This window comes from Zeugodacus cucurbitae, chromosome 4, assembly GCF_028554725.1.
Source record: "Zeugodacus cucurbitae isolate PBARC_wt_2022May chromosome 4, idZeuCucr1.2, whole genome shotgun sequence".
Classification (NCBI taxonomy): Eukaryota; Metazoa; Arthropoda; class Insecta; order Diptera; family Tephritidae; genus Zeugodacus; species Zeugodacus cucurbitae.
Window position 1 is genome coordinate 55,045,076 of NC_071669.1, and position 12,684 is coordinate 55,057,759.

Genomic DNA, 12,684 nt, shown 5'->3' on the forward strand with positions numbered 1-12,684 from the left:
TGTGATTAGAAAGTTGGTGATAGTTTAGATTATAGTTTAAAAGAATGATACTAAGCTGAAAAAATTCAGTTTATTCCCTTCAGACTACAAGAGAACCATCCAAACTTTCAATAGACCGAAAGTAAGGACTACAAATTGAAAAATATTTTTCCTGAAAGTTTAGTGGATAGATTCGCTGTCAGATGTTTCGGAACCGTTGTACTGGGTCGCATGAACGTCCGATCCTTAAGCCATTATCTCATTGTGCTACCAAGTGAGTCCCAACTAAGCAACATTGAACAACACGGTAAATTTTGAAATATTGTTTGGAACGTTTGGAAGCCGTGGAAGAGCAGAAATTCTGATCAAATCGGCTCAATGCTGGGTATGTTTTTTATTCGGCCGATTGGAAGTTTCTGAAGAAGAACTCTATTTTTATTTTACTAAAAAAGGAATCCTTAGGCCTTGCTGTAAGACCTGAGGTATTCCGTTACCAGCATTAGCTAACTTTGTAAGGAGATGGACAGTCTTCTTAGTGATAAGTTGACAATATTCCCTTGAAACCATTCGGTAAAATATGTATATATTGGGTATAAGAGTTACTGTAAGAGAGGGTATCAGAAGATCAGTACTATATTGAAAAATACTATGTAATTTATGTGGATATTATTTTGGTATCCGAATCGTAGTTATATCTAGCCTTTATTTGGGTACTGTTCAACTAATCTCTAACCCTTTCCTAAACCTTTGTGCCCATAGTCGGAGTGAATACAGATGTTTATTCGAGTGAGAACTATGTCGAAAGGATTTTTCCCCAAAACTACTTTTTAAATCTCGCTTAGCTTTTAATCCAGTCAAGATGAGAGTTAAGGATTTAATAAAACGTATTTTTTTTTTCGAAAGACAGAGATATTTTAATATACGGAGAGGTAGAAAGGACTTTGAAGAAACGAGTGGATCAACAAACTACCTAGAATAAGTCTCATTTAAAATGCCTGAATATTCCAGTCGACTTACCGAAGGCATTAAAGCAGAATTAAATTTTTTTAAGTACTCCTAGGAGTTAGGTATCGGCGCTAGACCTTTTACTTAGAACTAAATATTTCAAATCATATTGAGCTAAACTTTTCTACTAAGAAGCTTCGACTCTTTGAATAGGATTTCTGAGATTCGATATAACCTAAAATGTCTACACACATAGTTCCCCCAAAAAATTTTAATATTCCAAAAATCACGTAGTGCCTTAATATCTTCCATGCAATGTGCTTTAAATGCAAAAACAAAAAAAAAATAACCGTTAGCCTACCGTGCCAATTGCAAGCGCAACTGCTGTCGCGGATGCCAATTCTCGAATAATCCCAACGCGTCGAATATCATGGGCATAAAGAACGCCAACAGCGTGATGGTGATGTTAACCGCATTGCGAAACAGTAAATTGCCAGTACGCGCCAATTGCTCCGAGCTGAGTGAGAACGAAAAAATAATGAAAGAAGAGAAAAATCAATGCGAAAGCCGTCAACGTCGCCGACAAAGTGCTATATATTGAAAAATTCAATTTGTAATAAAAAATCGCACGCGTGATGCATACAAAAGTCACAAAAGATGTAAAATCAATGCCTCGCTGAAAATCTGCAACATATAACGGTACTCACCTATTAACCAATGTGACGACCGTCCACGCGGAGGCAGCCAATAGGCCCATCACAACGACATTCACCAAAATACGCTGCATTATAATGCGCCAACTGCGCAGCGAAAGCGAAAGTGAGTCGAAAGAAGAGAAAGGAGAAGAAGAAGACAAAGAAGAAATGACGAAGATTAAAGCAAATGTTGAAATTAAAAATGAAAGCGCACACTCGCGCTGCTGACAACAACTAATTAATTAAGTTTAAGGCTCACTTGCGATTATCCTTCTTCTTTTCGGCTTCCTCGAGCAAAACCTCCTTGAAGCCCACCACCACCGAGGCGATTCGGTTGTGTGCCGTTTCGGCGTGGCCTGAAATATGAATAAATGAAGGGAAGTCAGTGGAATATTTGCGTTAATACAGAGGACTGATGTTGTAAAAAATAAATTGCTGGAGCAGTTGTTGGTATCTTTTGTATACATTTTTTAAAATATTAATTAAAATAAGCGTAAAATGTGCTCCATCAACTCTTTATTGCGCTCACCAATCATGAAATCCCAACCGGTGAAAAGTTTCCAAGTGAAAGTGCATTCATCATCTTTGAGTGAGAGTTTAGAGTTTCGAGAGTTTTCGGCCATTCTGCGAATATAAAATATTTTTTATAAATATTTTAATTTTGAAACAATTTATAGTATAGCAGTAATTATCTCTAATATAACTTAACCCATCAACTATCTATTATACAAACAGGATCTAGAATTGTTCTTCATAAATCAGTTATAACCACTTTCGATACAAAAAGTGAAATTTTTTGGTACAACACAGGTACAGATTACGTGATAAGTAATGAATATCCTTTTCGCACAGGAGTTAATTGATCAATTAACTGGCATTTACTCTATTAAAGCGCTGATTGAGATCGATTTACCATACGAAATAAAAATCTACATTAATTTGTTTAATCGAGTTCAAATCGATTTGAAACTGGAATGCAGATCGCTAATCGAGTAACCGGCAGTAGGAAAGGTAAAAACTTCTCAATTATAATCTTAATGTATTAAATTAATTTGACTTTGCGAAATGGCTATAGGGTTTTGAAGCATATAATTTGGCCTCGAAGAACTATACTCATAAAGGTCAGAGATCGTTGAAAGGCTTACTATGTTCTCCCACATTTGGAAAAGTATCTGGAAGTCACTGCTTTTCGTAGAAACACACTACTTGAACACTAAGAATGACCGTTAGATCTTCTGTGGTAATTGAGTTGAGCTGTATCGATAACTTTAATATATCGGTAGGGTTGTTTTATGCTGTTCTTGGATTCTTTATTAAAATATTAAAGGATGAACTAATGTTTTTAAACACCATCATATCGATATCCGCCGCCGGTGAATTGGTTTAGGCCGTAGGAGATTGTTGGGTCGCCGGACAGCAGGCATTCTCACAACTTCTTCATATTTCAGACTCTCAGTTGGCAGAACGACTTTAAGATCCCACCTATATTTGTGGTATATACGCGTATAAAAATGGGCAATGGGCGTGTCAACTTGCATTAATGGGCCAAAAATCATATCTCAGCAACAACTTGACTAATTTTTAAATAATAATAATAATATTTTCTTCATATCCTGAGTTATATATTGAAGATGAGTAAAATCGGTTCACAATCCCGCCTATTTGCCATATAACTTTTAAATTTAATTGATTCATTCACTTTATAATACATATATCAAGAACCAATAAAAAGGGTTATTCCTTTTACATTGCATTAATACTACATTACAGGTGTGGAATTTGCTTGTCTAAAAATTTACATCGGTTCAGTTATTTTCAAGGCCCCATATATATCGTACATGAGGACCTCAGTGCTTGTGACCAATATTTTACCGAAAACATCGGTAAGTCTCTTACATATTTTAAAGAAATATAGAGGGAATATTTTTCATCTAATGGTATCAAGATTGGTTCAAATCGGGTCATTACTTCTCCTAGCTCCTGTTTGTCTAATATATGGATTTTCATATTCCAGTGGTCTTCATATCGTATACGATATATCGGTTAATAAATAAGATATCTTATAGCCTTTTCACACAGCCAAATTAATTGATCAATTAAAGTTTTAATTGAGAAACCAGTTTCTGCCCTTCACACTGCCGGCTACTAGGTAACCGAGCAGCTGTTTGACATTTTTGTATTTGCTTTTCATAAGAAGTTGATAAGTTTCATCAGCTGATTGCTATTTTTAGCAGCGACGTCTACCGTCGAGTAGCGTGAATAACAACTGGACAGACAAAGAACGTATATTTAATTACAAAAACGGTCTTTGTCGCAGAGTTGCATTTCATTTTCAAGACGATTAAAAATTAATGTGGATCTTTATTTTGTATGGTAAATCGATCATAATTAGCGTTTTAATCAAGCAGATGTTAAATAAATAAATTGTGAGAGTATCAAATATTCAGTTACACCTGAACTTAGCCTTTAATAATAAAAATGTTAAAAGTATTACCAACTAAAAACTAATTCTTATTGAAATTGAAGATGGAACGAACTGAGCAGTAGTCTTTTGCTTAAAGCATATTAAATATATTATATAACTCATATTTGTACGTATATATTTAATTTTTTGTTCTAATATCCACTCTTAAACCAATCGATTGCCACTCAATAAACACAAGAGTAATTGTCATAGGTTACTCATACGCCGTGGTGTTAACTTCTCAAGTCAATTGCATTTGCTGTGCGCCACTACAAAGCAAGAGATAACAATAAATATAAACTAAAGAGAAATCATAAAATATATTAGCTGGCCAGCAAACAGCATATTTGTGTAAGCAGCGCTCACATACAGTGTACAACGCACAATCGGGCATAGAAAGCTAAGCAGCACACGTACGAGTATGTGCAGCAAAAATGCTTAATAAATATAATTTTTCGTGCCAAAGTGGCAATAAAAGCGAGCTCTGCTCAATAACGTCGCGGTGGCTGCATGCTGAACACGTAGCACAAACACACACACGCAGCAGCCGGAGAGGGGGATGGGAGGTGTTGAAATTGCGTCAATTTATGTGTAAATCGTAAATATGCGACTGGGATGCTGGGCGCTACTTGTTAGTAGGGTGAATAAAAAAACTGTGTGTGTGCCTAGTGTCGTTGTTAAATTGCGAAATAAACATAATTCCCGACGACATATTTGTGTTAATGCGCGGCGAATTTCTTGTTGAATCGCAAGGTTAACGCCCATTAGAGCCAATACTCAAACACGTACGAATGTAGGTGAAACCTCTTACAAATAATTTGCTTACAAATTAATATATATCTCTTTATATACCAGCATAGCTGTATCTGAAGAAGAAGAAGAATATTAAATGTACAGTCTTGTGCGCTCGTTAATGTCGCGCGCGTGCCTATTAAATTCTGATAATAAATTTTTCCCAACGTTTTTGTTTCATGGCCGCCTATACGCTTATGTATAAGTGTATGTTACTGGCTGGAAATCTAAAACTTTTGTCCACAAGTCATAAATAATTGCTCTAATCCCTATGGGTATATGGTCAGAGGCAACATGCGCGGATTACAATAAAGACGTCATTCATTGTCCTTGCTAGTGTCGAAAAGTGTTTAATAATTTAATTAGTTGCCTTAATTGACATCCACTGATTTTCAGCGTTCAATATTAATTATGAGAGAATGCTTGTTTAATGGTTGTTGTCATATGAATACACTATAGGGCAAAATTTACTTTTTTTCTGCGTATTGGTCCAAACTGATTTTTTCCGGGAGATTGAGACATAAGTGAAAAAAGTTGCATTCACCGATTTTCGAAGTTAGCCTCCAAAGTCGAAATATTTGGTTTCGAAGTTCGAAAAAAAGTGTTTTCAAAAGAATAATTATTAATTACTGAATATAGTTACTAAAAAATCCAAAATATGAAAAAAATCTACATATTCCTCTTAATTTAATGGCGAATACAATTTTTCATCCGAGCTTATATGATAGATGCTATGAGGTGTCCAGTATTTTTCGAAATAAAAAATTTGTATTTTATCAAAGAAGCCTCATCTATCAACTATTTTATAAGCTTGAGGAAAATATTTTAGACACCATTAAATTAAGAATAAAATTTAGATTATATCCCTATTTTGGATTGGATCCCGAGTGAAGTACAGTATTATTTCAGGATTTTTGTCGTACAATTCAGAAATGATGATCAGATACATATTGCTCTTCCTGAGCTATGGTTAATCTCGAATTACTAAAAATATATTTAGAATATAAAATGTACACTTTCAAATTGCAAATGTTTAAGGGGCTATACCAGTTTGACATTTTCAAAAAATCGATTTATTTTTTATTTTTTGCTTATTCCATAGTTTATACACTCAAAAATATCCTGTGAAAGCGGTAAGGTCGTATCTTGAACAGTTTTTGAATGACAGCGTTCTAAAGAGCGACCGCTCGCTAACAAATAGCCGTCATAGTCGAAACTTTAAATGCGTTTTTTCTCGAAACGACATTTCTCAAAACTGCTGTCATCATAACTCAACGAGAAATTGACCGATCGACTTCAATAACTTTTTGATTTGTTGACAATTGTCAATTTGGCATTAAAAAACTACCATATTTATACCTAAAAAAAAACTAAATTTTTTTCAGAACTACGCCATTTTGGATATTTTTTCAAAAAATTATAGGTCATTATATAGGAAATACCTTCAGCTTTTTTATCCTTTTTGATTTTTTTTTTGTTTCAGCTACTCATTCGGCGGAATCATGTCAGCAGTTGAGGAACTTTTTTGTTTTGGTACCTCCCAAGACAGCACATAACTCCGTTATTTTTCAATATTTTTGTACAAAAAAAACTTAAAATATTGCTAATATTAAAATATACCTCATTATGTCCAAAAAATTTCGAAACGTTCGATCGAGTACTTTCTTAAAAAAAAAAATCACAAAAATCGCCTGATTTTTCATGGTTTACACTGGTATAGCCCCTTAACTCATGTTGAATTTCAGTACAAAAAAATTCATTGGATAGTATGATCAGCTTTTTAAGGTTTGTTCTTAGTAATGATTTATATGAGCTCTTTCTTAATGCAATGAATTATTATATTTTTACAATACTATTATTATATTATTTCAATACTGAAATGGTTGTTCCATTCGTTGAGAGCTTGTCTGAGACGATCAATAGCTGCTAAAAATTACGCTAGCTGATTTTTAAAATGATCTCGGTGTCGAATTATTTAGACTCCAAATAATAGAATAGAGAAATTTACTCGCTTGATTGGTTGAAAGAAAGAAGGAAAAATCTCAATGTTCGATTTAGTAATGGGTTGTTTAAAGGAAACATCGACCGACGCTTTGAAATTTCGGCTACAAGAGACAAATTTATATTTCATACAGCCAAATTAATTGATCAATTAAAATTTGTTTGAGAAACTACTGCCCCTTACACTGCCGGCTACTCAATGACCGATAAACTGTCGTTTAAAATTCAATTATAGCGTTTTTAGACAGCCAAATAAATTGATAAATTTAAATTTAAATCGAGAAACCTTTTTTTTGCCGCTTATGCTGCCGGCTACTCGATAACCGATCAGCTGTTATATGTTTTTGCTTTTTATGAGAAATTGGTCAGTTTAATCAGCTGATTAATATTTTTAGCAGCGACATCTACTGCAGCTTTTTTTATGAAAAAATTCAGCCAATCGCAGACAAAGAGCGTATATCGTACGTCTTTGTCGCAGAGTTGCATTTGATATTCAAGTAAATTAAAATCCAATTAAAAGTGAATGCAAATTTTTATTATGTATGGTAAATCGATCTTAATCAGCATTTTAATCGAACAGAGGCCGGTTAATTTATCAATTAACTCCTGTGTGAAAAGGCTTTCAGTCTGTTATACTAGATCGATTTCGATTTATCTATGCCTAATGAAGTGCAGTGACCGTGATTGATATAAGAAAATAAACTAATGGATCATTCTGAAACGTTTTTGTGTATTAAAGTTTTTGGGAAGGGGAAATACCTTGCCATGACCACTTGTGCAAAAAAATAGCTAACGCTAGGTGGCGCTATTTATATTTTTGTGTTATTTTATGGCAAAAAGTTTTATTAAAACTGATTATTTTTTCTTGTTTTCTTATAAAATTAATATTAGATGATGGTATCGTGGAAAAAATTGTATGTGAACTAATATTACGAAAATTAACTTTCTTTCTAAGGAATAAAATGAAACAATCTTTAAGTTAATTATGATTTAGTTGGATATTTTTAGTAACAAATAAACAGTAATAAACTTTTGTTTTATTTTTAACAATAATTTGCTAAAATATTATGGAATTAAAGCTTGAAGAAATCTCTAAACCATACAAATCCAAACCTTTCATCAAATTCATAAATAATTTAAACACACTTCACATTTGATTTACTTACTTCCTCAAGGTGGCCACAAAACTGTAGATATAAACAACAACTGCCGTTAGAAAGTAAGCCATAGGCAAATTGTAACCCAAGGTTTTCGCACCGGAAAAATTCGAGTAATAACTGCGAAGGGATACAGAACAAATGAAGATAAATTTGATTAAGTGAAACAGCTTAATAAACGACTTAAGGATCACATATACAAACATACATACATATATACATATACTCGTATACATTGAGTATAAATACAGTTGTAGATTTGTAAATAAATAAGTGGTTATTTTTGCATTTCCATCATATTTACCCATAAAACATCGGCGAATACTTGATGTAACCTTCGAATTCCCAAAATGTAAAGAAATTGCCAGCGACTTTATACTCATCCTCCGTCATACGTTTGCGTGGATCCCATTCGTCCTTTTTTGTTGCGAAATACTGTAAAAGCAAATTTGCACGTTGATAAATGGTGGCAACGAGCAGAAGTTGAAGATGACGATGACGATGATGAGGATGATGAGTGAGTGAATGATGATAAGTGAGTCGGTATGTGGGTGTATAATAAGTATAAGTTTATCCGACGCCGTGATGATGTGAAAATTTGACATTGACGAAATGATTGAAATTATTCAGCGTGTCGCACTCACCTCAGGCCCGATGACGAACGCCACCAACGGTATGGCCATCATGGTGTTCACCCACATCAGCCAGCGCAGGAAGGTGAAATGTGATGCGACGCCGGAGCCGAAATGCGACTCAATCTCCTTGATGCGTAATTCCCAGGGGATCAGTACAGTGAGAAAACTAACGGTTTCGCGCTTCCAATGCAGCCAACGCTGAGGCGCCAAGTGGGAGAGCGAGAGCGTTAAATGTGAGATGAAATGCGAGTGATAAATAATTGGAAATTATTTGAAGGAAAAAAATTGGAAAAAAAAAGGAAAATATGTGTGTGTGTGTGTAGAGTATTACCATTTTTTATTTGTGTGTGTGCGAAACATAAATGAAACCACTTTTCGTTTAACACATATTAATGTACTTAAAACACACGTGCTACAGTAATTTTTATTTACCGTTTTGTAACAGCATGGCAGCGCGTTAAGTAGCGAAAAATATTAAAAATCACCCAGCACAAGTTACACCTGGCGTTCTACTACGCTCTCACACACATTAAATTTATTGACGAGTATGCCAATGGAAAGTCTGCTTGCTTATGGCGCAAGTAGCAATGACGTTGATTGACATCGTCGGAAGGGAACGTGGAGGAAACCGCTTAACCTCACTTTCAATTTGCCAGCGCAAAGCAGGGCGCTCCAAAGCAATCACAGCGTTAAAGATGGTTTGTCAACACAAATCAACGTACAACAACAACAAGCAATGTATTAAAAAAAAAAACAACAATAAAAACAACCGAGAAAATAATAAAAACAGTTGCCATTAACTACCGTTAAAATTTTGCGGTGCAAATTAAAGTGCTGCACTTGCTGTTGTTGTTGTTGTGGCTAAACCGCAAATGGTTGTGTTGCTACCATTCTCCCAGCGGACCGCAATATAACGTCCACAAACTGCTGTCACGTCGTATTTATTTATTTTTTGTTGTTGTAAACAGGTGTGTGTACTTATGTAAATAAGCAAGGGTGCAGGCGCACAGTGGAGAGCATGGAAATGGAAGTGGTGATGGCAGTTGCATTTGAGTGGTTGTATGAAAGACAAAATAATAGACGACCTGAAAAGTGAGGAACCCACTAAAATAGGATCATCTTGGACATAACTTTCAATGGGTGTGTAAAGGATTTTCATAAAATGTATGGTCCTGAGCTCACAATCAACCGAGCAAACCTGCAAATAATGATCTCCATATAGAGATCTCTGTGGCTGATTTTTGATATTTCAATTTCGTTTTATATTGACAATTTTCTCTCAGAATTCAAGGAGGAATGGTATCTTTTTGTTCTTTAATTTTTGTCTCATCGGAGCCGGCAGTATCGATATGTCTATTACTGGATGAAGTACTGACATTATCCTTTCATTACGGTAGTCGAAAACCCCGAATGCAGCAGTGCTTAAAACGATGAAGATGCATTTTATTCACCACCAAATTTACCCTTTCTTTTGCAATTCGATGGCATATGCATATGCCGAGTTCTGTGAGAGTTTTGCCTTCTCCTGGAAATCTATGTGGATAACCTGTCAGTCCGATATTATAGTTCTAACCATCTGCGGAGTCCATTATATAGACAGTTTTTTGGAGTCTCCGGTGTGTACCAGTTAATCCATGTTTCATCATTGGTCACAAAATGATATAAATAGAAACTTTTTCGAATTGCGTGTCCCAGAGTTGCATTTTCTGTCCCGAATCATGGCACACATTATGTCGACAGCTTTCTCATGCGTCATTTTTCATGCATGCTGTTTCATAATAATAAGTAGGCAATTGAAAAGTAAAGTCCTCTCTCGACGAACAAAAACCAAACTCTACAAGTCACTCATCATTCCCGTCCTTCTTTACGGTGCAGAAGCGTGGACGATGTCAACATCCGATGAGACGGCACTAGGAGTTTTCGAGAGAAAGGTTTTGCGGAAGATTTATGGTCCCTTAAGAATTGGCAACGGCGAATACCGCAGACGATGGAACGATGAGCTGTACGAGTTATACGACGACATTGACATAGTTCAGCGAATAAAAAGACCGCGGCTACGCTGGCTAGGTCATGTTGTTCGATGCAGTACCTGCTGGTGGAAGCCGAGGAAGAGGGAGACCTCCACTCCTATGGAAGGACCAGGTGGAGAGGGACCTGGCTTCACTTGGAATAACCAATTGGCGCCAAACTGTCAGAAGTTAAGTGACTGTCATACGTCGCCATCCATCGAGTCATCTTTGAACCACCCTGTGGTCTTGATAAAGTGAAAGAGTTCTCGCAATTTGGCATAAGAAGCTTCGCCCACATCATCGAGAAAACCGTGCCCAATAGTTGCGATTATTTTCCTCCAACTACAGTGTGGTGCCCAATCTGGCTAGTTCATCTGCCAAAAAGTTTACAGGAATGTCACTGTGTCCTGGGACCCATTGCAGGTGTATCGTGAAATTGGAATGATATGTGTATTTCCGAGTTTAGATTCATAATCTATAGGATAACCTATAGGATTACGAAAATCCGTCATATTTGGTAGAAATGGGAACTTGGCGAGTATACTAGAATATCCCCTATTGCAGTTTTGCAGTAGTGAAGATTCTCTCAGTCCAAGTGCCGATTTCGCCGCCTGTTATTTACAGAATATATCTATAGGCAGTAAGTACAGAAGAATATCTAGTAACTGGATAATACTATTTTTTGATCTATTTCGTAGATTTGTGTGGTTTTCTTTTAAGCCTCTCTAGACACGTGCCTCTGTATAATACACGGATTCCCCAAGCAATTTTGCCAGATTTGCAGTTTTGAGTATTGAAAATTTATTCACGTGTTCCTATTATAACGTCCACAACTGTAATATAAGTAAAGTATTATGCGCTCCGCATTCGCTTTCATTTGTGTTGCACTTGTTGTCAATGCCGTGAAGCATGCAACGTCAGTCGCCGGTCATGTCGTGCCAACTTCACTGCATTTATGATGACTTGAAAAAGTTTAAGCGCTTTTGTGGCCAAAGTTGTTGCCACAAGTATGCGTGCAAGTTGCAACGCGTTCGCTGCCGCACGGAAGTGAGTGTCAGCAATGTCAGGCTAACGACAAGGGTGTAAATGCGAAAAGGTGGATTGGTTGATGTTATAGAGTATGCTTGCTTGCATGTTTTAATATTTAAAGGCTTATAGAACAGAGTAAATATTCTGGGGTGTGTGTCTTCAACAAAATTTTAATATTGTGCACGAAAGTGTAGCAGCTTGAGGCAAATTGCTACATTGTGACAATAGCAAAGAGTTCAGAGTCAGTCAAAATTTCCGTCGCAGGTGGCAAGTGACGCGGTTTAACCGCAACGTGCCACATGTGGCACGTGACATGCTCAAAGTGTTAGTGCGAGCACTTTACATTGCTGTCGTCTGGTGCACACGCTATCAAATCAAATTGCCAACAAAGTTGCCGGATATTCAAATTCACTACAGGCATACAGGCGCTCAGACACACACACACACACACTGTTGCATATGCTAACAAGCATGCTTAGATAAAGATTAGCGGCTGCAAATGTTAAAGCAGATAAATCAAAAGCGAAAACATAATAAAAGTGCGCAAAATGTGGCATAACTGGTATAACTTCAGATTCCATTGAGGCTGCCGCCAACCAAAGTGCCGGATGTGTTCACAGTGTATATGTTTGTGTGTGTGTGTGCAATAATAATATTTATATCGGTGTGCTTGGGTGTCTGTAGTGGGTTGAAAAACACTTACCGCTGCCATTAAAATTTTAAAACGCGCCCACAAATCTTTCGTGCTGCGCGACATGGCGAATCGCTCCTGCAGCGCTCCCTCGTGACGTGCCACATATGTCTTGGCCTTTAATGTGCCACCAATTGCCATTCGATGTGGTTTCGTTTGCGAGTCATGGCGTATATGAAAATGGAAAAAAAGTGGAAAAGTGAAAAGTTAAAGTGTTTGTTTGCTGCTTCAAATTATTTGTTTGTGGAATACTAAAGTAACCGTTAATCATTTGAGCCGGAAGTGAG

The 12,684-nt window shown here is 36.3% G+C and overlaps 2 protein-coding genes across 2 annotated transcripts in view; one reads left to right on the top strand and one right to left on the bottom strand.

Moving 5' to 3' along the window:
- Positions 1–12,684, top strand: part of LOC128921571 (uncharacterized) — a 163,703-nt gene that overhangs the window by 24,557 nt on the left and 126,462 nt on the right. The window lies entirely within an intron of this gene.
- Positions 1–12,684, bottom strand: part of LOC105211077 (transmembrane channel-like protein) — a 57,477-nt gene that overhangs the window by 10,253 nt on the left and 34,540 nt on the right. The window contains exons 6-13 of the mRNA XM_011182349.3: positions 12,410–12,514; positions 8,678–8,866; positions 8,338–8,468; positions 8,043–8,153; positions 2,149–2,243; positions 1,879–1,975; positions 1,632–1,724; positions 1,286–1,441 (exon numbers count right to left, since the gene is read on the bottom strand). Coding sequence (XP_011180651.3) covers positions 1,286–1,441; positions 1,632–1,724; positions 1,879–1,975; positions 2,149–2,243; positions 8,043–8,153; positions 8,338–8,468; positions 8,678–8,866; positions 12,410–12,514 — 977 coding nt within the window. The remainder of the gene's footprint in view (positions 1–1,285; positions 1,442–1,631; positions 1,725–1,878; positions 1,976–2,148; positions 2,244–8,042; positions 8,154–8,337; positions 8,469–8,677; positions 8,867–12,409; positions 12,515–12,684) is intronic.